Genomic DNA, 25,044 nt, shown 5'->3' on the forward strand with positions numbered 1-25,044 from the left:
AGTGGAGGAAGCTCATCAGGTCTTCCTCTGCAGGCATGATGTCGTTATTGAAATGTCATTTCAAGTATAATCTGGTACGCTTTGGCACAAACAGACAGTTTACAGTGATGAGGCAGGACGGTGAGTGGAGGAAATAAATAAAGAAGCAGAAGATGAGAGATATATAGAGTTATAAAATCAAGTGAAGAAGACGAGGTGTTGACTGTAGATGAATGTGAAGCCTCCCCTCTGTGTGTGTGTGTGTGTGCAGCCTGATAAACAACCTTAACATCACTGCTGACGTCTGATAAAAATGCAGAAACATGTTGATCTGTTTCTTTATGATTTAACACAAAGAGACAAACATTAATGTGTCACAGTTAATATGTGGAGGGCTAACTCTGAAACATTATAAAGGCGCTTAAAAATATCCCTACAACCATTCAGCTATCATGATTCAGCCTAAACATTTCTAATTATCACCAATATTTTCACAGGTTATAATGCATTACAGTTACATTACAGGGTTGCATGTTGTAGTCGTGAAACATTCAAATCCAGTTTAAAGGACTAGTTTGACATTTTGGGGAATACGCTTAGTCATTTTCTAGCTGAGAGTTAGATGAGAAGATCGATACCACTGCTATCAAGATATGGCGTGTGAGTTAGTGAGTTTTAGAGTCGGCTGATAAACAGATGTTGTTCCCTCTGGACCGAGCCAGGCTAGCTGTTTCCCTTTGTTTCCAGTCTTTATGCTAAGCTTAGCAACAGACTGATAAGAGAGCGGTATCGATGTCATCCCTAACTCTCGGCAAGAACGCAAATACGCTTACTTCCTAAGACGTCAAACTATTTTTTAAAATATGTGCATCACTGATTACGTTTACATGCACAAAATATTCAGTTTTCAGCCTTTATTCTGAAAAAGACGATATTCCTACTGAGCTGTTTACCTGGATAATGAAAGTAAATATTCTACTAATATTCCTGTTTACATGCAGCCGTGCAGATAGTACTCTGATTAACGTCCCCATGATGGCGTTGTGATATTTGTGCATATCTAAAAAAACTGATATCCAAGTTTTTCATTATGTTTAGAAGTCGGTGTTTCTTCTTTTCTTTTGGGCGTGCATCTCTGCAAACTGTCAGCTAGCTGGTTTGTGTACAATCATAGACTATACAGTATATAAAGATGGACGACGTGTCTCTACTTCCTCCCACTGAGTAGAAGTGAAGCCAAAATATCCCGGATACGGGAGCTGTCATCTTGACGTCATTTGGAGCCAGAGGCTGCACAGTATTGATCCGGCGGTGGAGACGCAGTATCGAGATCACGCGCGAGCCGAGCACGGCCGCAGCTAGTCAGCAAGAGAGACTCACAGCTGTCAATCATGACGTCTCACCCCCGTTTTTATAGCATCTAATAACTAATTAAAACCAAACTGATCAGACAAATGAACACTTGAAGTTACATCAGCGTGATAAAAACTACCTAAGATGATAGAAGTCATCTTTGTGAAAAATGTATTTGACGTGTACTTTGACTTTTTAGTTTGTCCCATCCACTAACATGGAGGAGGCGGGACTTATGAGCTAAACTGCAGCCAGCCACTAGGGGGCGATCAAGATGTTTTGGCTTCACTTTTGGGGAGCTGTCATGTCGTCCATCTTTACATACAGTCGATGTGTTCAACGCACAGAGCTGGCTGTAAACGGACAAGAGGCTGTGTGTCGCAAACAGCCGTAAAACCCCCCATTGAGACTGTCTCCATGTCCAAAGAACGCTCCTAAAACCTGAATAATATCATCATATCACACGTCTTAATCTGAATATGCTCCGTTCAGAATAAGGTCTAATTCAGAATATCCAAACAGAATATCCTGTTTACATGACCCGTATAAAATGCATAATATCGTAAACGTAGTCACTGTTTTCAACATGTCCTCTGGTTGTCCAATAACTAAAACATTTTTAATTTTTAGGCAACGGATCAATAAATGATTCAATGATGATCAATGATTCTTCAGCAGGTGATTACGTAAAGTATTCTGGATGTGCAGAGCAGGTTGACATGATTTTGTAATTAACAAAATAAAATAAAAATAAAAATAAAAACTTTTACAAATTAATTTTGTATAAATTCATACATTCAACGCAGGTTAACTTACATTATTATCTATAGTGGTGTCCATCACTGTGAACACGAGGTTGTCACGGTAACAGTGTCAGAAGTCATTGTGCGTTTTGCTTTGAAGATTACGCCTGATAGCAGGTCTGATATGTAAATAAAGTGAGGAGTAAAACATCATTGCAAAGTGTTGGAGGCTGAAGGTGAAGCCAGTCTGAGGGCGGGGGAGGTTTGACAGTTAGGTTAGACGTGGAGGGAGGTTTACCAACCAGTAAACCTGCTGTTACACTTTTCCTGAGAATGCCTCCAGGCCGAACGCCGTGTCCAGTAAACGCTGCAGCTCCATGAGGTGAGTGGGTTTGTTCCCAGTAGCTGGAGCTGCTGCAGGGTCACGACCAGCGTACCTGTTAAACACACACACACATTTAATGAGTATACGTACGTTCACAGCAGAGATACTCACTGATACTACGTCAGTAGAACTCACCAGACGGGGCGGCTGCGGTTGATGGTGGTGCGGATGCGTGGCTTGACGTAGTCGTAGTAGCCCTGGTTCTTGTGCTCCTCCTGACACCAAACCAGATCAGCGTTTAGGTAACGATCAGCCTCTGCTTTCACCAGGTCAAACGGGAACGGAGAGAGCTGAGAAGAAACAGAAATATCTGATGTTAAAACTGCTTCGATTTGGGGCGTGATCACGCTTGCAACATGCAACGGATGGAGAGACATATACAAGATTTATAAGAAGAGTAGGTGCCTACATACAAACCAGACACCAACACCATCTCCAAAACACTCAACACCTTCTTCCTCTCTGACGTTACCTGTTCGATGCGGACCACAGCCACGGCGTCGTCCATCCCTCTGTTCTTGCGTTCTCGGGTCAGTTCATAGTAGATCTTTCCGGTGCAGAAAATGACTCTCTTCACTTTCTCCGGGCTGGCGGCTGCAGGCCCGTCGTCTGGGATTATACGCTTAAAGTGTGTGGCTGCAGGACAACAACAAACACACACAAACTCTCAAAAACACAAAGAGAGACTACCTTATGTTTCAGAGGAGGAGAGGTTCACATCATCTCACCTGGCAGCATGTCGTCAAAGCTGGACTTGGCCTCAGGGTGGCGCAGCAGCGACTTGGGAGTGAACACTATCAGCTGAGGAGATAAAGAGAGAACATGCTCGGTGACCTTGAACCCCGTTATCTCATCTGTGTGTTGAGTCACGGCGTGTCACTCACAGGCTTCCTGAAGGGCTGCAGGATCTGTCTGCGGAGGACGTGGAAGTAGTTTGCAGGAGTAGAGCAGTTGACGACGATCCAGTTACAGTCGTACAGCTGACGCACCGCAAAGTCCTCCGACAGTTTCTGACAAAAGGAAGAACACACACAACTCATTAACAGACAGTCTCTTACTTCTATTTAGGGGATAATCATGTTGTACATTTTCCAACTACAGTCTCTATAATGCCTTAGAGGATGTAAACAGGGAGTGCTATTGATTCAGTGAGTTACGGCATTTCTTTAGCATATATTTGTTCACATGTTTTACATGAATGATCTATTAGCAGCTCCTGTTTGCAGTGGACCCATGGATTCTCAGGCAAGTTCTGCAGTTAAACTGAGTGTTTTTTTCTATGATTTCTAGATTTATGGACGTTTTTTCATGATGCATACATCTGCAATAATAATATCCTCGGGATGTGCAAGTCACACTGAAACTAAAACTGTGTATCATATCTGAGTGTTAAGATTCGATCGCTACAGGTTGTAAACTACTGTAATAGCCTCTATGATCTGAGTCACTGCTGCTGCTTCTGCTATCCATGTTGGTGAGCGGCCAAATCAGCCGACCAAACTACAATAACTAACTTCCCGGTGTTTTTACAACATTTAATTGATGAAATGTGCATTAATTCCCTTATTTATTTACGGTTTAATTTTCCACTTTTATTTATTTTTTATTAATTTTTAAATGTATTTATTTATTTTTGCATTTATTTTGCACTTATTTTATATTTATTTTTAAATGTATGTATCTATTTATGCATCGGTATGAAGAACGGAACCTGCCAAAATGAAAAATAAATGAAATAATAATAAATAAATCATTAAATGTAGCAAAAATAATATTTTAAAAAGTATATAGTCATTATTAAATGGATTTTTCTGTTTTAATTTGCTTTTTTATTTAGTTGCCTTTTTATTAATGCCCTTATTTATTTACTCTTGTTTAATTTGACCTTTTATTTGTTTTTTTATGATTTTTTAAATTTATGTATTTATTTTTATTTATTTATTTTTGTATGTTTTTGCATTTATTTTGTATTTATTTTTAAATATATGTATTTATTTATGAGTTTAAATATGCATTTATTTTAAATTTATTTTTAAATGTATGTATTTCTTTATGTGTTTAAGCATTTATTTATTTTATTTTATTTTTAAGTAAACTACTGTAATAGCTTCTATGATCTGAGTCACTGCTGCTGCTGCTGCTATCCATGTTGGTGAGCGGCCAAATCAGCCGACCAATCTATAATAATTAACTTCCTGGTGTTATTAAAACACCTGCATGCACCTGTCTCTCTCTCTATTTAGTATATTTAGCTCCCTTCAACTCTCCTACAGCTCTCTTGGCCATTTTTGCACTTTTTGAGATGGTCATATAAGAAGCCAGGCTTTGATATCTGATCATGAGGTAGAAATAACACCTGTGGAACATCAGATAAGCTTCATCCTGCAGCTGCAAAACAAATATCTATCTGTACAGTATCTACACCTCCGTGTTTTTAGACCATTTGTTTGCATTATGGAAAATCTGCATCATAGAAAGTCGTGCTGCAGACAAACAATCATCTGGATTGAAAAGTCTGAATCTGATGAATATGAGCAAAATCAGAAGTTATAGGAGCGATGACACAAACTCACAGGGAAAACATCAGGGTCATCATTGCACATCTGTAGAAACCTTTCAGGGCGGGCAGACGAGTGCTCTGGACCCTGAGAGGAAGAGATAACATGAGTTGTATATTTCTAACAGAGCTCCTGTGAGAAGGTGACATTAACAGCATCATGAGGTAATTCAGATAATTCAGAGATACATGCAGAATGTGGCAGATCCAGTTTCCTACCATTCCCTCCATGCCGTGAGGAAGCAGCAGCACAATGCCGTTCTGTCTGACCCACTTGGCCTGACCCGAGCTGATGAACTGGTCGATGATACACTGAGCCGTGTTGTTAAAGTCTCCGAACTGGGCCTCCCACAGAACCAGCGCGTTGGGACTGGCCATGGCGAAGCCGAGTTCAAAACCTGCACACGGAAAACAGGCGCAAAACAGATTCAGGATCACAGGATGACGAGCAAATAAATTATGTTTCCAGATTTTGTTCTCCAACTTAAGGAAAGACACCCCGGCACTGGGCTGCACCAGAAACATACCCTAGTTTGAACGTAATTTCTAACTTAAGTCGGAGTTTACGAGCTAAGAGCTGAAAGAGTTCTTATTTATGACACAATTTCAATACTACTCACCTAGTACTGCGTACTCAGACAGAGAGCTGTTGCAGACGGTGTACTGAGCTTGATCGGGGGAGATGTAGTTCATCGGGATGCAGATCCTCTTATCGACGTTCTGGTCGTGAAGAACGTGGTGTCGATGGCTGAGAAGCACAGAGAAGAAACGGTGAGAATCCACGTGGAACAGATGACATTTCCTTTCCTAATGTAGTGCGTGTCCGGTATTACCTGAATGTTCCCCTCTCCACATCCTGTCCACTGAGGCGTATGTGGATCCCGTCTTTGAGCAGAGAGCCAAACGCCATATATTCCCCGAGAGCCCAGTCGCACACTCGCTGATTCACCATATTTGCGCGGCCCTTAAGGATACGTTTCAAACCTGAAACACGGAGCATTAAATACAGATTCAGATTCAACACTCGTTCAGAATACAGCGGTTGAAACAGGAGGAGGAGAGCCGACGGTACCTCCGTGTATCGTGAAGCCCTCCTCGGGGACGGAGGCAGCGATGTTCCCAATATGGCCGAGCTCTTCTTCACTGATGCCGGTGGAGGGGCAGTTCATACTCTTGGGCTGTCCCTCCAATGTGAAGAAATCTACAGACACACACAGTTCCATGCATGAAACGTCCAGACTACATCGTACTGTGATTTAAATATTAAAACAATAAGACTCCTTACCGGGCCACGGCGAGTCCAGCCAGTGTTTGATGTGGAGGATCTTCTCATCTTTGGAGCGAGCGTAAGCTTCCTCGCAGATTTTGTCGTACCTCGTTACTTCCTCCTGAAAGAGAAAAGTGTTGGAAACATTTGGGATAATGTAAGTATACAACTCAACAGAATATATAACATAGGTCTAGTCGTTTTACACATTTTAATGAGGAGAAGTTACATATGAAACCTTTAATTCACTTCTCTTTGAAGTGTGAAGCTCCTCACATGAATTGCAAATAGATTTTGCAGAAATGTAAAATCTATTTACTTTCTTTTAGAGCCTGAAAGTCATGAATTATTCCGTCTTGTTCCTGCTGCTATCATCACAAAAGAGAATATTTTCCACTGACTGAAAAGTGAGCATTTCCATTTACACCTAACTCTCTCAAAGCTACTTTGGTCTGCATGGTTTTCTTTGTGTCAGACTCTTCTGTCACCTTTTCATTCAGATAGTAGAGAAGCTTCATTATGTCTCACAGAGCAGAGACGTCTTCCCCCTCGCCGACAATGAAACCTGTTTTTCCTCACTCATCTGGCAGAATCAATAAGCTTTTATCCTTCAGTATAAAAAGCTGCCTTGATATTGAGAAGGCTTTTTTGAGGTGCCAATATAGAGAATGTAACTGTTAAAAACAGTCACACAATGCATGAGTGCGTGTACGTATTTTGCAGTATCTCCAGGTTGCTTTACCTCATACGTTTGTGCCGTGACGATTCCCTCGCCGATGACTTTCTCAGCAAACTTCTGCAGGACCCCTTTCTGCTTCTTGATCTGCTTGTACATCAGCGGCTGGGTGAACATCGGCTCGTCCATCTCGTTGTGGCCGTTACGTCTGTAACACACCTGAAGGTGAGGAGGCGAGAGTTTAAGCATGATTCTCTTATGACACATCTCTCTCACAATCAAGTTACTTATTAATCATCATGTAAAACATTAGTGTGTGGCTCTGAATTTCAGTATTAACCTCTATGGTTAATTAACTTGAACTGCAGTACTTGTCTGTCCGTTAACGCCACTCTTAGCCTGTCGACCCCGATAACAATGACTGGACCAAAGAGCATAAAGGCGCCAGTACTACTCCATCAGAACTGCTTGTAGGACGGTCTAACAGCCTCGTAAAGCCGGACTGTGTCCGACAATTTCTTTAACTTTCCGAAACTGAAGATCCGACATTCACATCCACTTCACGCCGTGATTGGTCGGCTGTGTGGAGGTGAGAAAGGAGCCAGGGTTTAAAACCTCTCTCTCAAGTGCTCTTTTCATTTGATACATAACTATTCTCGTCACTTTTCATATCAACAACCAAGTGCAACACTATAAATACCTAAAACTGTGCACCATTATGTCCATATTTAAATGATATTGCCCTCGTATGACGGGAAGCCTTTCACCCTGGTTTCGAGTGTGGTCCTTTACATCAGTTATAAACATCTTTGCATTCTGACGTGGTCGGATAAGACGTCGTACGAACAAGCTCTTTTCTAGCAAAACCCGGCCCTAACGCTGAAAACACACCAGAGCAGCAGTGAAGTGCATCCTGTGACTCCTGTGACATGTTGACCTATGTTACAAAGAATTTCTTCCCATCTGAAACACATGAACACGCCTCCCGGTTGCAAAACAATATAATTATTGCGGTGTGCTGCACTTGGCCGTTGCCTAGTGTATAAGAGTAGCCAGTGGGGGTTTTACATCCATTGAGTCAGACTGGGTTTCCCCCAGTTCACAGTTGTGTTTTGAGCTGCTAAAATGGGAGGTTTTCCTTTCTGTTTTGTTTTGAACATCTCTGGTCTCTTTCCCATAAACCTCCTCTGTGCACACTCTCTCTCTGAGGAGGGTTTGGGCAGGTGACCTCTCCTACTTTCAGTCTTTCCTCAGAACATGCTGCTCAACTTCCCAGACCTGTCAGTTCTCTCTTCTGTTTCTAGGAAGCTGGAACTGATGAAATTAATGCCAGTAGATGATTAAAATGTCTTGACTGTCTGTGACGTCATTCTTCAAAGAACTTCTTTATTTTTCCTGCCTGGGACCTTAAAAATACCCAAACCATCATTCATCAGTAGAGGAAAAACTCACCAGGTCTACGACTACATCTTTATGGAAGGTGTTCCTCCACTCGGCTGCCACTTTACACACATACATCACGGCCTCGGGGTCGTCTGCGTTGACGTGGAAGATGGGAGCGTTGACGACCCGTGCGACATCTGTAGGATAAGCAGATGAACGCGCCATCCTGGGATCTGTGGTGAAACCGATCTGTGTGGATGAGAGCAGTGATTACTAACTTACCAGCTGTTATCAAACTCAAACCAGCTTAACCTCTTTCATTGTTGTTTCAGGCTGTGTATCCAATCTATATTCAATAAAATCTAAAATGAAGTAATGAATAGGGGTGTCACGATTTCAATTCAAAATCAAAAATCGATCAAAATGAGCTTTCGATTTCAAAATCAAAAGCAGGATCGGCGATTCTCCCATGAGGTATTTGTTTTTCTCTCCTACCCCGCCTACTTGCACGCATCTGAAGAAGAAAAAAACACTTCAAAGATGACACTGCGTATTTTACCGGTAGCCTGCAGCTTTACTTTTGAGGAAACCACTGAGTCAGAGATGATGGAGAAACAACAGAACTGGAAAATCCTCGTGTTTCCCTGAAGTCACCGGTGTTGTGGCATTTTGACTTACTCGTGAGTTACGGTATGTGACAACGAACGAACTTGTCGTTACATGCATTCATCTTTGTTTTGACTTCGTTGAGTTTAGTCAGTGAGGCTTTCTACTAAATTAACCGCAACTTCATCATCGTCATTGCAGCGTGCAGATTTTGGTTGCTTAGTAACGGCAGGTGCGACAGTAGAACAACCTCCCAAGCACCTTGGATAAAAGGATGAAAGCGATATGTGATTATATCACACTTGATTCCATGTAGCTTCTCTTTTTAACAAGGACAGTTGTCAGGGAATAAAACCAATGATCTGTTGATCTTTAAGACGTGATAGTCTAACAATAGCATAACCGTCAAAAAAATTAAGAAATGTTTAAATCGATGGTCAAATCGTGGATTTGGAGAATGGTGACACCCCTAGCAATGAAGAGTTTGTTTTTATGATTTAGCATGACTTCAAGTACTTAAAGAAAACAAAATTTCATGTAGCTAAACTGTTTTATTTTTAATATATTAAATGTAGGTAAACTCTTTGGACTCAAACCTCTTCAAAATCACATCATCAGTAACAGAGCGTACCTGGTTGTTGACCACCACGTGGATGGTGCCATGTGTGGTGTAGGACGGCAGGTTGGACAGGTGGAACGTCTCGTACACGATACCCTGGCCTGCGAACGCAGCGTCACCGTGAAGCAGAATAGACATCACCTGTGACATCATCAACAAGTTAGGAACAAGAGCAAAGGGGCTTTTTTTCTCCTCCATATATAGAGTATAAATAAAACTCCGCGTACCCTCTTGCCCTCCGTGTCTCCGCAGTAGAACTGCTCAGCTTTGGTCTTCCCCTGCACCACCGGGTCCACTGCTTCCAGGTGGGACGGGTTTGCCATGAGTGCCATGGTGATTTCCCGGTCGCTGACCCGGTTCATCACTTTATGACACATCCCCAAGTGATATTTGACATCACCAGAACCCTGAGAGCAGAACATCAGGAAGGAGTTAAAGCTAACATATCTAGGCAGGCCTTGATTTCACATGACAAAGCTACAACTAGCAGTTAGCAATGATTAGTTAATGAATGTATTAGTCTTTAACAGAAAATTAATCAACAACAAAAGTGATTGTCAGTTAATCATTTAAGTAATTCATCAACTCAGAATCCCCAAACGTTTACCGACTGCAGCTTCTCAAATGTGATGATTCACGGCTTTACTCTCTTTAATCATTTTAGTGTGACATTTTGGACAATACGCTCATTTCCTTTATTGCGAGTGAGATGAGAAGATTGATATCACTTTCAGCAGGAAGGCGGATACGTTTATATTCCCAAAATGACAAACAGGACGTCACCTTGGGCTCTGAGAAACTGTGACATTTTATAGTTTAACAAACAATCGATGAATCAGAAAAATAACCAACGGATTCATTGACACTGACGACGTTTACATGCACAAAATATTAGTTATTCCAAAAAAGACAATATTACTAATAAGCTGTTTACATGGCTAATGAAAATGAATATTCCACTAATATTCCCGTTTACATGCAGCCGTTCATACTCCGATTAACGTAACACACCCCCATAACGTACGTCCTACGGCTAGGATTATAATAAGGACTTGTTGGACCGTGTGAACACAGCCTCGTTGTGATGTTTGTGCATATCCAAACACCTGTTGATATCCAAGTCTTTCACAATGTTTAAAAGTAGGTGAGTTTCTCCTTTTCTTTTGGGCATGCATCTCTGCAACCTGTTGGCTAGTTGGTTCATGTATGTAAACGTAGTCAGTGAAAGTAATCAATGCTTGCAGCCTTACAACATCTGATTACCACTGAAACAAGTTTGCTGATGTCCAAACCTCGTCAGCAGCTTCTAGTTTAGAGTCGAACTGGCAGAAGATTTGGTCCAGCTCCTTCCGGATCACGTTAGCCAGCACATTCAGCCTCCCTCTAAAGAAGGAGAAAGACACATGGTAAACATATGGTTTAGTGTTGACGTTCAATATGAGCTCCACATCGTTGTGCAGCTTCTGATCGTGCAGAAAGGCTGATTAGAACGTGTAGTGTGAGTTAACACAACGTACAGGATGAATAAAAAATGCACAGTGTTTGCTCAGCTTTAGACAACACCAGCTTGATGATTGTAGAAGATTTGATTGTCTACCTGTGAGGCATCCCCATGATCACACTCTCCACTCCGCTCTGACTGGAATGGTCGATGATGGTCTTGAGGGCCGGGATGAGCGATTCGCAGCCTTCCAGACCGAATCGTTTCTCCGAAGACCACTTCCTCTGGAGGAACTCCTCAAACCTGTGAACAGGTGGTGGTGCTGCTGCTTCACATTGAGGCTCAGAACATCTATCCCCCTCCCCAGACTCAGAAGAGAAAATAAAACCCCTCGCCCTCCAGCTGGTTTTCCAGTTAATTACCGAGGTGTGTTGAGGAATGTGAGGAAACTCAGACAGACCTTGTGGATCGGATCATTCTGTTCAGAAGAGTCTTCTTCTCCTCCAGACTGAACTGTATGACTCCCGGTGTCTCGAACTTCTGTCTGATCCACTTGCACTGCTCCACGTCGTTAATGAACATGAACTCTACTCCAATGTGCTGACAGTAGGCCATCTAGAAGAGAGAGGTTTCAATGGTCAAACAGAGGGTTTAATGAGTCTAATCTCCTGTTAAAGCTTGAAGCTGCGCTCAGTGTTCAGCTGTCTGGGGGTGATTTTAGACATTGTTTTTAATTTGGTGATGCCCTTTGGACTGCATCTCTGCATGAAAGCTGCTATACAAATAAAGTTCTTCTCATTATGGGAACGTTTTACACCATTAACCCATTTTAAAGTCTTTTACCTCCAGGCGTCGTATGATCTCTCTGAGAGGCAGAGAGCTCTCGCCGCCACCGATGAAGGTGGTGGTGGGAAGCCGGAACACCTTGTCCAGGTCGGATTCAGTCAGCCCGTAAAAACCTGTTGAACAGACATTAACATGAGGAGGAAGCCCGCCGAACGAGCACAGGCGTGCAAACCAGGTCAAGGTGAGGAGGGGGAAATGGAGGGGAAATACCACATGACTGACATATAACCAAGAAACAGACAATAAAAGAAGGGCACAGGAAACAACACTGAATTCAAGATTTCCTGGGATTTGTGATCCCTGCTGTTTTATTTTCCTCTTCACTATTTTAACTCCCTGAGCAGCTGTCTAATCTGACTGATTACATTTAGTCCAAACTGCTGCAGCCAGACTCCTGACAGGAATAGAAACATTATATTACAGTCCTTTCTGAGCTTCAATCTACCATCGTTTTATTGATAAGATTTAAAAGAACTTGAGCTGCAACTACATATTATTTTCATTATATTATCGTACTGTTGATTCAATGTTTAGTCAAAAAAAAGGGAAAAAAAGGGAAAAATCTCAGAGCCCTAAGGACGACGGCGTATTTAAACCATTGTAAGTATTATCTGAGATTAAAGTGGTACATTTAGGAGAACAAAATGGGATATTCTCTGAAATTAAAGTGGCAAATTTACAAGAAAAAACTCACAAATTCAGGAGAAAAAAAATTTATATTCTCAGATAAAAGTGGTAAATTAATGAGAAAAAAACTCACAAATTTACAAGAAAAAAACTTTGATATTCTCAGATAAAAGTGGTACATTTATGGAGAAACAAACTTGAATATTCTCTGAAATTAAAGTGGTACATTTACAAGAAAAATTCACAAATTTATAAGAAAAAAACTTTAATATTCTGAGATTATAAAATCATAAATTTGTGAGAAAAAAAAACTCTTGTGACTTTAATCTCAGAATTTGTTTCTCGCAGATTTACCATTTTAATCTAGGAGTTTTTTCTCTCATTATTACCCCAGCTCTGTAATTTATTTATTTTTCACTTAAAATGGCCCTAACACGCTGTCAAACCATACTGATGTCTTCAAATTGATCGATTTGTCCGACCAAAAGTCCAAAAACAAAAGGTGTCTCACTTACGATCATAAATTACAAAGAAAAGCAACAAATCCTCTCATGAAACGATTAATCAATACATCAAATAGTTGCCGGTTAATTTTCTTCTGATCCACTAATTGATTAATCTTTGCAGCTCTAAAAGGAAAACTCAGAATATATTAAGCACAGAGATCAGTTTACTCATCTTTTGATTTTCATGTGTGAATGCATTAGTGTTACTGAGCTACATGGAACCATTCTGGACTCATTATTAGATCATCAAGAGAGTCTTAGCACTCCTCATTAAGATTAAAATAACCATCCCTAATGAGGCCAAAGCTCTCTGGTGGTTTCTACAGGATCAAAACTGAAAGTGAACTGAATAGATCCTAAAATGACGGAGCTTTCTTCATCAGGACCCCGAGGCTCTGGACTAACCTGACAAACAAGATCAGGCAGGCTCCTTTAAAACCTGCCGGCATGGTTTTAACCTGAAACTCTGCACTTTGTTATGTCCTACTTGAATTATTTGCTTTTTTGTTAAAGGTCATTAAAGGTCTGTAATTTCACAATACATTTCTTGGACGTTTCCTGGAAAGAACCAAGTACTTTAGTATTAATTATTCAGAAAATACACACAAAGTTCTGCTATTTCAGTTGGTTTAGTTAGTTGTGTTGAGTTTATACAATAAGTACTTGTTGTTTTTAAGAGAAATTATTACTATTTAAACACAAGTGAATATTTATTTATGCTTGTTTTTTGCATGTTCAGCTGACCAGCTGTTGTTGCCTGTTGGGCTGCAGTTTGCCATGTTATGATGTGAGCATATTGTTTTATGCTAAATGCAGTACCTGTGAGGGTTTCTGGATCAATATCTGTCATTGTTTTGTGTTGTTGATTGATTTCCAATAATAAATATATACATACATTTTGCATAAAGCAGCATATTTGTCCACTCCCATGTTGATAAGAGTATTAAATACTTGACAAATCTCCCTTTAAGGAACATTTTGAACAGATAAAAAATGTGCAATTAATTTGGAATAACTATGGACAATTGTACGATTAATCAATTAATCACTGTTAAATATTTTAATATTGTGAATTATTTTGGCCATGATAATCGTGACATTCATTTTTGTTGGAATTGCTGGTTAAATTGTACGTCTATATTCTGAGGAGGAGCAGTATGAGGCCCTTTAGCTTGTGTTTATCTAAAGCATGCAATGTCCTGGTTGCACCAAACAACAGATAAGACAATATGGAACAGAGGAGGAGGACAGGGACGTATCTATGTCTGTGTTTGTACATCTCTGTCAGCATATTAGTGCTGAGGACAGGGCGTTTTCAATCCAATATGCCAGAGTCAGCTCTCTGCGTTGCATAAGGGATCTTTAGACTTTCCTCCCCCTCTCTGAAACGCCCCGCTCATAAAGAAACACACATCTCTGTTTTATATGATGTCAGAATGATTCGATATATTAATCAAGTAGTGGCTGCGATAATGATAATGAAGCAGGCACAGATAATAAGCCTGGATACTGTACGTCCTGTTTGACCCCACTGGCTGCTGAGCAAAGGTTAGCAGGAGACAACAAACACAAACACCTCCTGTAGCTCAGTATACTTCCCATTTTCCCCAAGAAGAGATGAAAACCAACATAGAGGAGACCAGGGTCAACTCCGACACTAAGCTAATGATAAACCACAGGAAACTGGCTTTCAATTGAACTTCTTCACAGACCGAAAGCAGCGCGGATGTAGGCCACGGGTTAGCTTCCACTAAAAGAGCCAAGAGCAAAGTTTGAGGTTCTCCTCCTACCTCCTATCAGATTACACAGACGTTCTTTATAATGAGAGAACCCTGGAGGCATGGAGAGACACAAACACAACAACTGTGGGTTAAGAATCACACAGAGCTTCTCATTTATTCTTTCAGGGCTGATTTGGACCCTGACGCTGACCTATTGTCCGACCTCTGTGACCCTCAGCGCCACCGGGACAAAGCAGAGCGAGGTGAAAGTGAACAATACCACTATTAACTGTGGAAACATCCTATTACAGCTCATAACAATCACCTGTTTCTGAACTCAGAGGCCCAACCTTTTCACTACGCACAATGAATACAGTTTGCTGCAAGCATGCATAACACGCCACAGGCCACACACACACGTTTGACCTCTTTACACTACAGCAGCAAAACTGACAAGTCAATGTTTAGTTTACACAACAATAGAACTGAGTAAACATGCTAATTATCCTTATTTGAAAATGTAATTTGCCAGATTACTTCCCAAACGTTTGAACTGATAGGTATAGAAAGTGGCTTGTTAATAACAACCATAAAGCGTGTTGTTGTCTTATCTTGTTTCCTCAGGAACTGTAACTTGCTGTACAACATGTGCTGATAAGAATGACAAGATAAACATGTGCTAGACCAAACGTGACTTACTGGAGCATGAATAAGGATATTAATGAATAATAATCTGGTAAAATACATCTGAGACATAAATAAAACAAATAAAGGCACCACTTTCTAACAAGGTATACATCACTATAAGACTTCATATGTTGTGCCTAATGGCTGTATTAATGGATGATAAAGTGTTTGTTAATCATTTAGATTTAGGCAATAAGCATCAATAAAAACTACTTTAAGGGTGGCAGATTGTGCCAGATGCTTAAACAGCGTCTGTGGTGTGATAAGGTTAATTAAACATTGTAAAGTGAAGCGTGGTTCCTTCAACAAAAAAAAAACAACACAATTTTTCAGAGTTTTTTCTTTTAAATTTGAGTTTTTTTCTCATGAATTTCTGAATTTTTTAATGTAAATTTACCACTTTATTCTCAGAAAACATTCACTTTTTTTTCTAATAAATTTACCACTTCAATCACAGAGAATAATAAAATAAGTTTTTTTCTTCTAAATTTGAGTTTATTAAATTTACCATTTTAATCTTAGAGAATATTCAATTTTATTTATCGTAAATTTGTGACTTTTTTTTCTCGTGAATTAGATTTTCTCTTGTAAATTTACCACTTTAATCTCAGAGAATATCCACGTTTTTTTCTTGGAAATTTACGACATTGATCTCAGAGATTACCCTTATCTGCTGCTTGCTCTCTTCACCCAGTTTACTGTGGGCGGCAGCATGATGCCCAAAGGGTCCAGCAGAGCTACATGGTGACCCCGTACCTACAGTATATTATCCCATGCAAGGCTGAGTATGGGTGGGTCGATGGACGTAAATAAAAGAAGTGGGAGGCTGATGGTGGAGGGGATATCACTCAAGATAAGTACGTGGGAATTGATGGGTGTGTCAGGTGGATAAAGAAAGTAAAAGAAGACGTGAAAACAGCAGAGTAGAAAGAAAAAGAAACTGAAAGTTTATGTATAAAATGAAACGGCAAAGAAAAAGTGGGACAAACCAAAGAGATCAAGTGTTTAAGGACAAAAGCGATCCAAAAACAGCATGACAGGAGGTGGGAAGGACGGACAGGGACAAACATGATGTAAGCAGGTTTATATTTCTCACCAACGTTCTGGAAACCAACGGTACACGGGGAATCGTCAAAGTCGACACAGCTGATCTCCAGGGGGTCCAACTTGGCTATGTGATGCCCTCGTACCTACAAACAGAGCAACACAGCTCAGTGAATATGTGTTTCACAAGGTCAGTCTTTGACTACACATTTGTGCAGATTAGTGTCTGTCTGTCTTTTGTAAACTGCTGACCACTTCCTAGAAGATTTCCTAACATATGTCCACACATGTTAGCAGAATCCTATAGACACAGATATAGGTCAGAGTCCAATGTCCATTTAACAGGCCATTAACTCATTAAACAAACTGATGTGTTGTACTTGGGTTATTTTCATTTATGTATACTTCTTTATTATCATTATTATTATTTATTTATCATTTTTAAATTTTAAATTTATTAAAATGTATATTTTTTTCTTATTATTTTTTTCTTATTAGTATTACTATTATTAGTAATACTAATAATTGTCACAAAGATGAATTCATTTACATGTCAAAGTAAGGTTTTTTGCAAACTTCATTATGGTTCTCTGTCTGAGTGATTGCTCATGATACAATTTTATTATTAGACTGTTTATTATTTAAATAAGGGCATTTAACTTTTGGATCCCCTATAATGTCACCTAACCTGAATTTAATAGAATATTTGCTAAATAAACACACAAAAAGGTTGAAAACGCCAGTCTGTACGTCTGTAATTTGATAATGTGTACAACACTTTCTTCTCTAACAAATGAAGCCTAAAAAATGAGCCGTGGGTTTTGTAAAATCCATCTGTGTTTTTAGTTTACCTGGTAGGCTCGTATGAGTGACTGTACAGCTAGATGGTCCTCCACCAGCTTCTCCACATTGGACTGAGCGCCCACCAGAGCCTGGATACTGGTCAGTCCCTGAGAAGACCCACTGAGGGGCGGAGGGCTCTGGTAGGCCGCACCAGGCGGAGCTCCAGCGTTAGCGTTACGGAAAAACGTATCCCAGGACTGCAGGGAGAAACAGGAGACAGAACGAAAGGAAGCAAGTTACTCAACACGTTTAAACAAATATTATAATTTGTCATATACTTCTTCAGTGTGTCTCGTTTGCATACTGGTTTTTGCAAATGTATTATTAATCCCTGATGATCTGCCTCAAGTTTCTCGCTAAAAACTACATTTTACAAGATTGCATTTAAACACATCTAGGGGTGGGAATACCAGAATCGATATATTTGCTTCAATTGAGTCTACACAGAGGTAGAAGGAAGTACCGCTTTTATTGTTGTAGTGTGAGTAACGTGAGAACGTGAGAGTAACGTTTGAGATCAGTGTAAACAAAGCTTCTTCACCTCTGCCTCTGTTGTGGATATCAGCTTACAGGTAGAGAGTGACATAACATTTTTACTACGACAACTCTCGGCAGCACAATAACACAGCTCATTACCAACAGACGATGACGGCATGGTGTCTATTTTAAAAACCCACACATAACATAGACAGTCTTTCAGTCTGGCATCAATAACAACATCCCAACCTTCCATCTTTCACACACTGATTGAATATATTTATGACGGCTCTACAACGTGAAAGCCTGTCTTTGTGTTTATCAGTTTATTGATTGTAAATCTGTTCTGTTCTGTAGTTTAAAGGTCTAGATAAGCTTGGCGGCAACTTGGCCTTTACTCAGCCTTTCTAGTAATTGGAAGATTTGTTTGTAAATGCTGGTCTCATATATATGAGGTTGAATTCAAAAGAGCTATTCAGTGATGTTTTAACCTGTCTAAAGAAACTATACAGGTATGTATGAGGTGATTTCTGACTTCATTTGACCTGATTTGTTCCCTTTATAGCACTTACAGTAGTGAATTTGTGCTATGAAGTCTTATTAGTATAGAAGCAATGGTAGCACTGGGTTAAAGGGCGGGTCCATCTACGTTCTTTTCCATATATCCGTTAGCAAAAAGCAGAGACGTAGGTCTGTAAGTAAGATAATCATGAAGCATGAAGCTAATCAATATGCATAATGTGAACGTTAGCACTAGCTGAGTCAACGTTAGCTGTGCTAAGTTTGGAAATAACTGAAAGGGTTAGTGCGGACGTTTTGAAGTGGGGTTGTATGTAACACTCAGGGCTCCAGAGTGCAACCAGAAATCTGTCGAGTGTGACTAAATATTTTCATTGGTTGCACCGGTGCACCTAACATTTACTAGGTCTGTCTGTGTCTGTGTGAGTGTTTGTGCGAAACAGCGCAATGTACTCCTCCATGATCAACATCCCAACTATAAAACCAACCGGTAATTCAAAATGAAGAGAACTATTTATTGTTTTTACGTCAATAAAAAATGCTGCGCTACCCGTTACACCTGTCCCCGACCCTGAACGGCCCAGACCTGATATCACCTGCAGAGCACCGCTCCACCACCTGTCTGTCCCTGTAAGATGCCTAAACCTGAACACGGCGCTGGATTCATTTCACAAGTGAGGAGAGCAAAAAGTGTGAAAGTACTGCAGTTTTGGAAAATCACATGTTTACTTTGTTTACGTTTTTTTAAAAGTACCTCAATTTCACTACTGCTGAAGTTCTTCTGTTTTTGGTTGCATTTCCCCAATTCTTGGGCATGGCAAAACACCTGCCCTTATATGGTGTTTATGGGTTAAACAATCATCCACGCCCCTCTAATTTATGACCAAGTGGGACTAATCATTCAGCACACCTGGGTGAGAGCAGATTTGGACGGTTAAGGACGTTTGGTGCATCTGTTGTTGACTTCTCTTATTTTTGAAACTTAAGAGAACGTCGCTGCATGAGGCCCGATATGTTTATTTTTGTAGTTCGGGTAAACTGACCCTTGAACATTTGGCGTGTCGAGGAATTGCTTTCACTTTATATCGTCAACATGTGCTTTCAGGCAGCAGTCAGTTTGGCCGCTTAGATGCTAATGAGGTTTCTTGCTCTTGGCAATTTGGTTAACTTGATATACTACTTTGTCATATTTTAACATTTTGAATGACAATACAACAAGTTAAACTACTTCTTGTCCTTTGCTCAACAACTTTAAAAGTGTAATAACTGGTGTTTGTTCCTCCCTCTGCTGTGCTGTCTGTCTGTCATTCACTTTTTGTTCTGCGGCATGCTGCTGTGGTGCTCTGCTATTCAAACAGGCATAAGTAAACACACAGAGTATCGGTACTGTCTGTTTCTACCTTTACCCTACTACATTTTGGACAGGTAACTGTTGAGAAATTGTATTTTATCTTTTCAGGCCCCTCAGGAAGAAAGCAAAGGGGCATTCAGAGTGACAGGACAGGTTTGGATATCACATTCATGGTGAATTGTGTGGAGTAGCACTGACTCTGTTTGGCATATGTGTGTGTGAGCATGGCCGCTGAAGGCAAGTTCAAGTTTTCAAGCATAAATAAAGCAGGTGTGACATCAAACACAAGACAAAAGATGTACAGTACCTTGTGCACATTCCTGGGATTCTCCAGCCATGCATAGTACATCTCCTCCACATAGTTCGAGCTGGTGCCATTAAGAAAGGGCTCAGCAGCCACAGATGTGTTCAGGCGCCTCGCCAGCTTAAACGTCCTTAAGCCCCTGTCCGTCGCCAGCAGTCTGGGCTGCGACAGGCTCTGGGCCGTCTGTGCAGCCGTTAAAGGCCGAAGCCTCGCAACTGTAGTCCTTAATCGGTGCATGGCTGCAGATCAGCCACAGATCCTCTCTCCCCGTCCCTTTCCGGAGGAGGAATACAGCAGCACTGTCCTGAACAAGGAGACCCTCCAGGCTCCTCTAGCTGCTCCTCTTGTTCCTCCTCTTTGGGGCTGGCTTCTCCACAGCTCCTTCTCCTCAGGCGATCGTCCACCAGATCCTGCTGAGCAGAAAGGCAAATATTGTTCTTCAAAAACACTCATCTTGTGCAACTCGTGAGCAAAGGACCAAATCTTATCCTTTTTGTTATTGTCAACAAATACCACGGTAAAACCAACGAGGTGGTAGTCTGTCCATCAATACTTCTGCCTTCCCTAAACTCTCTGTGGCGCCCAGACCATTGATTCCCGCTGAAGCCATAAATATCTAAAAACAGGTCACAAATATATACTTTCATATTAGTAAAAGTCTCAGTAATTTCCTCAAACAGCTGGGGCATTATAGTTTTTAGCAAATGTTATGAAGTAGTGGCTTGTTGTGGACTATTTTCAGTGGTGGGTGGCAGGACTGGGGTCAAAATAAACTGTTTGTACAACAGTGTGACTCACTGATTGAATAGTTTAACTTTCAACTTATCTGTGGTTTCAGTCTTAGTCAACGAAGATTTCTTTAGTACATTAGTCATATTTTATGCTTTTTTCATGCTGAATGACTCATTTCCAAGAAACTTATGAGCACATCTCTGGTAAACACCAGATTTAAAGTGGTGCTTTTGTGTGATTCTTTGTGGAGAAACTCAGTTTCACAGTGGATTATACAACTAATCGATTAGTCAATAATATCGTATGAGTGTTAGTCGACAGTCCTATTTATTGTCACTGTCATGTGCACAACAATTACAGAGAAGCAGTTGTTGGCAATGACAATCTTAGAGCTCAGTCTCCAACCAATGCTCATTAAATACGTCTAAAAAGCAAATCACGCAAGTAAAGTAATAATGCATCCTTATTCTTGTATTGATGGAAAATGAAACTGCTGTAACTTTATCTCAGTTGTAAATCTCAGTACAGTACAGAAGTTACTGTAAATGCTAAATATAGGATAAGCTAATGTTAGACCACCAACCATAAAATGTGGGTACAGTACACCCTGAACATGACCCAACCCCTCAAACACACACATAAAGTAGTTCCCTGGGGACATACCTCAACCCTTAAACTTAACTTTAACTTATGAGTGTTGAATTTAACCTTAAAAATAAATAAATAAATAAACAGATAGCAAAAAGAGCAAAAATACCAACAGTTATATTGATAGGTGAGAAGGTACGTAGAAGAAGGTACATAGGTATATATAATAATAATGTTTGTGAGGAGTTGAGAGGCAACATGAGAAAGAAATAATAACAAAAAATTAAAATTAAAAATTAAAAAATAAATAAATAATAATAATAATAATAATAATAATAATAAATAATAATAATAATAATAATACAAAATTTAATTAAAATAAAATAATAATAATAATAATAATAATATAAATTGAATGATTTAGCTGTTAATTTTGCATTTTGTCCCCACAACAGCTGTATATTGTCCTCACAACATCAGTAATATCACTCACACACAAACACCAACCGCTCCGCGCTCGAGCGCACTCAAACTGTTTGTAGCGTCTCGTGCAGGACTCTCACACACACGGTCAGTTAACGTAACGTTTCTCTCCGTTACACCGCTCAGATCTAACTTTATGTTTAATGTTTAGAGTTCGTTACCTGTGTTTAACCTCCTGTTTCTCCGGTGTGTTCCTCCGGTGTCCCGGTGTAGTGAGCGAGGAGGAGAGCGTGCTGGTCTGTGTCCGGAGCGCGAGCAGGATGAGGTGGTGTAAACTGAGTCGCGCGCTCCGAGCACTGTCTAATCACTCTGGTGCTGATCATCATCTGCGTCACACATCGCCTGTGACGTCAGCTCACAACTAGTACAGGTTGGGTCAGAAAACACAAAAAAATAATACAAAAAACTGTGAAACTGTGTATTAAAATACATAACTTTTTAAAAAATTACACTTTATTAAAAAAAAATGTTTTATAATACATTTATAAATAATAATTTAATAATTTATGTATAAATGTTATAGTTTTAGTATAGTTTATTATAGTTGTGTATATATATATATATATATATATAGTTATTATAATTAATTCCAAGCAGAGATAAGTTAATTTGTAAGTGTTTAAGTATTTAATCAAGAACTATAACTGCTATATAAAAATGTATTAATGATTGACAACATAATACAGTTGTAAAAAAATGTATGACTTAATATTTTATATTGTATTTATTTATTAAATACAGTTTAGTACATATTATTACGATGATGATGATTATGATGATGATGATGATTATGATTATGATTATTATTATTATTAATAATAATAATAATAATACAAATAATAATTTTATTATACAAATATATATTAATGCAAATTATAATTTATAAAAAATAATAGAAATGTATATAAACGGTTTAAAACTGTGCATTATTGATAATATTATAAATTTTTTACATTTAAATTATTTTCATCATAAAGTATTTATTTATTCATAAACAGTTTATTCTCTGATCTCCATGACAACAAGTAAAAGTGGTATAATTTTCCTCTGAAGTAGCCTAAAAGTGTCATAAGTAACAATATGGAATATATAGTGCCTCTCAATAACTCAGTGTTCTGCAGTCATATATAATGAGTGCATTGTATTTTGATGAGGAGAAACTGCTGTAGCTCCACGTCCTGCAGGCTCTTACTGTCATGTTAACGTGTGTTAATGTAATGAGCGTTTGGGCAACAAAACTCTGCTGGTGATGCTAATGAAGTTTTTGTTATACTAAAGACAGACCAACCGACAGGAGACAGGAGCTTCATTAACATCATCAGTCATATTCATAGTGACCTCTTTGACCTTTGACCTTTGAGTTTACATCTCTGAGCAGCAGCAGCTGGGCGTGGAGGCAGCATTCACATCCTTTACTTAAAGGAAAGTAGCAATAACATCATAAAAAATAATACTTGTTTGTACAAGAAAAAGTCCTGCTCTTCAAATAAGTGAAAGTACAGCCGGTCAGCAAATATTAGGCTTAAAGATTCCCTCCTGAGGGGTTTTCTGGTAAACAAACAAACGTTATGTTCAGTGTTTCTCACCACGGAGTTTCCCCTGCAGGTCTGACAAACATGTTGACGTGATTTTCTTCCTCATTCTCTGTTCACATCCATGTTTACTCTGTTTACGTCCATGTTTACTCTGGTTACGTCCATGTTTACTCTGTTTACGTCCATGTTTACTCTGGTTACGTCCATGTTTACTCTGTTTACGTCCATGTTTACTCTGGTTACGTCCATGTTTACTCTGGTTACGTCCATGTTTACTCTGTTTACGTCCATGTTTACTCTGGTTACGTCCATGTTTACTCTGGTTACGTCCATGTTTACTCTGTTTACGTCCATGTTTACTCTGGTTACGTCCATGTTTACTCTGTTTACGTCCATGTTTACTCTGGTTACGTCCATGTTTACTCTGGTTACGTCCATGTTTACTCTGGTTACGTCCATGTTTACTCTGGTTACGTCCATGTTTACTCTGTTTACGTCCATGTTTACTCTGTTTACGTCCATGTTTACTCTGTTTACGTCCATGTTTACTCTGTTTACGTCCATGTTTACTCTGTTTACGTCCATGTTTACTCTGGTTACGTCCATGTTTACTCTGTTCACGTCCATGTTTACTCTGTTTACGTCCATGTTTACTCTGTTCACGTCCATGTTTACTCTGGTTACGTCCATGTTTACTCTGTTTACGTCCATGTTTACTCTGGTTACGTCCATGTTTACTCTGGTTACGTCCATGTTTACTCTGTTTACGTCCATGTTTACTCTGGTTACGTCCATGTTTACTCTGTTTACGTCCATGTTTACTCTGGTTACGTCCATGTTTACTCTGGTTACGTCCATGTTTACTCTGGTTACGTCCATGTTTACTCTGTTTACGTCCATGTTTACTCTGTTTACGTCCATGTTTACTCTGTTTACGTCCATGTTTACTCTGTTTACGTCCATGTTTACTCTGGTTACGTCCATGTTTACTCTGTTCACATCCATGTTTACTCTGGTTACGTCCATGTTTACTCTGTTTACGTCCATGTTTACTCTGTTTACGTCCATGTTTACTCTGGTTACGTCCATGTTTACTCTGTTTACGTCCATGTTTACTCTGTTTACGTCCATGTTTACTCTGGTTACGTCCATGTTTACTCTGTTTACGTCCATGTTTACTCTGGTTACGTCCATGTTTACTCTGTTTACGTCCATGTTTACTCTGTTTACGTCCATGTTTACTCTGTTTACGTCCATGTTTACTCTGTTCACGTCCATGTTTACTCTGTTCACGTCCATGTTTACTCTGTTTACGTCCATGTTTACTCTGTTTACGTCCATGTTTACTCTGTTTACGTCCATGTTTACTCTGTTTACGTCCATGTTTACTCTGGTTACGTCCATGTTTACTCTGTTTACGTCCATGTTTACTCTGGTTACGTCCATGTTTACTCTGTTTACGTCCATGTTTACTCTGTTTACGTCCATGTTTACTCTGTTTACGTCCATGTTTACTCTGTTCACGTCCATGTTTACTCTGTTTACGTCCATGTTTACTCTGGTTACGTCCATGTTTATTTGCTTGCAGCAGTTCTTCTTCTTCTTTTTCTTCTTTTTCTTGGTGCCATATGCAATAATGAGAAGTACTGATATATAAATATATATATATATATATATGGTATATAAAAAATATTATTGATTCACACCATAATACTGTTATTATTATACAACTTAATATTCTATAATATATAATATTAAATAGGGTTTAGCAC

At 39.6% G+C, this 25,044-nt stretch overlaps 1 protein-coding gene across 3 annotated transcripts; it reads right to left on the reverse strand.

Moving 5' to 3' along the window:
• Positions 1 to 1,627: 1,627 nt before the first annotated feature.
• Positions 1,628 to 22,051, reverse strand: ogdhb (oxoglutarate dehydrogenase b). 3 transcript variants are annotated; one of them, XM_074617089.1, is made up of 23 exons: positions 21,899 to 22,051; positions 19,938 to 20,344; positions 17,292 to 17,480; positions 16,493 to 16,586; positions 11,853 to 11,968; positions 11,470 to 11,624; positions 11,166 to 11,312; positions 10,861 to 10,951; positions 9,796 to 9,975; positions 9,581 to 9,709; positions 8,413 to 8,592; positions 7,027 to 7,179; positions 6,303 to 6,405; positions 6,090 to 6,218; positions 5,851 to 6,001; positions 5,638 to 5,765; positions 5,237 to 5,415; positions 5,034 to 5,105; positions 3,345 to 3,470; positions 3,189 to 3,261; positions 2,933 to 3,096; positions 2,596 to 2,750; positions 1,628 to 2,512 (listed from the first exon to the last, which is right to left on the reverse strand). In XM_074617089.1, the coding sequence occupies exons 2-23, from the start codon at positions 20,169 to 20,171 to the stop codon at positions 2,392 to 2,394; spliced, it is 3,069 nt and encodes a 1,022-aa protein (XP_074473190.1). In that variant the 5' UTR covers positions 20,172 to 20,344; positions 21,899 to 22,051; the 3' UTR covers positions 1,628 to 2,391. The 3 variants fall into 3 exon arrangements, with proteins under 3 accessions (XP_074473190.1, XP_074473191.1, XP_074473192.1); XM_074617090.1 differs by having other exon boundaries at positions 19,938 to 20,347; positions 21,899 to 22,025; XM_074617091.1 differs by lacking the exons at positions 1,628 to 2,512; positions 2,596 to 2,750; positions 2,933 to 3,096; ... (8 more) ...; positions 7,027 to 7,179; positions 8,413 to 8,592 and adding an exon at positions 9,138 to 9,268 and having other exon boundaries at positions 9,497 to 9,709; positions 21,899 to 22,036.
• Between the last annotated feature and the right edge of the window lie 2,993 nt (positions 22,052 to 25,044).

The sequence above is a fragment of the Sebastes fasciatus genome, chromosome 19 (assembly GCF_043250625.1).
Source record: "Sebastes fasciatus isolate fSebFas1 chromosome 19, fSebFas1.pri, whole genome shotgun sequence".
In the NCBI taxonomy this organism is placed as follows: Eukaryota; Metazoa; Chordata; class Actinopteri; order Perciformes; family Sebastidae; genus Sebastes; species Sebastes fasciatus.

Excerpts from the sequence above, each read along its gene's own strand:
- ogdhb (XM_074617089.1), bottom strand. The coding sequence starts at position 20,171 with ATGCACCGATTAAGGACTACAGTTGCGAGGCTTCGGCCTTTAACGGCT. Across the intron at positions 7,180-8,412 it reads AAGATGTAGTCGTAGACCTG|GTGTGTTACAGACGTAACGG; the intron begins GTGAGTTTTTCC and ends CCTCACCTTCAG. Across the intron at positions 5,416-5,637 it reads GTCTGAGTACGCAGTACTAG|GTTTTGAACTCGGCTTCGCC; the intron begins GTGAGTAGTATT and ends TTCCGTGTGCAG.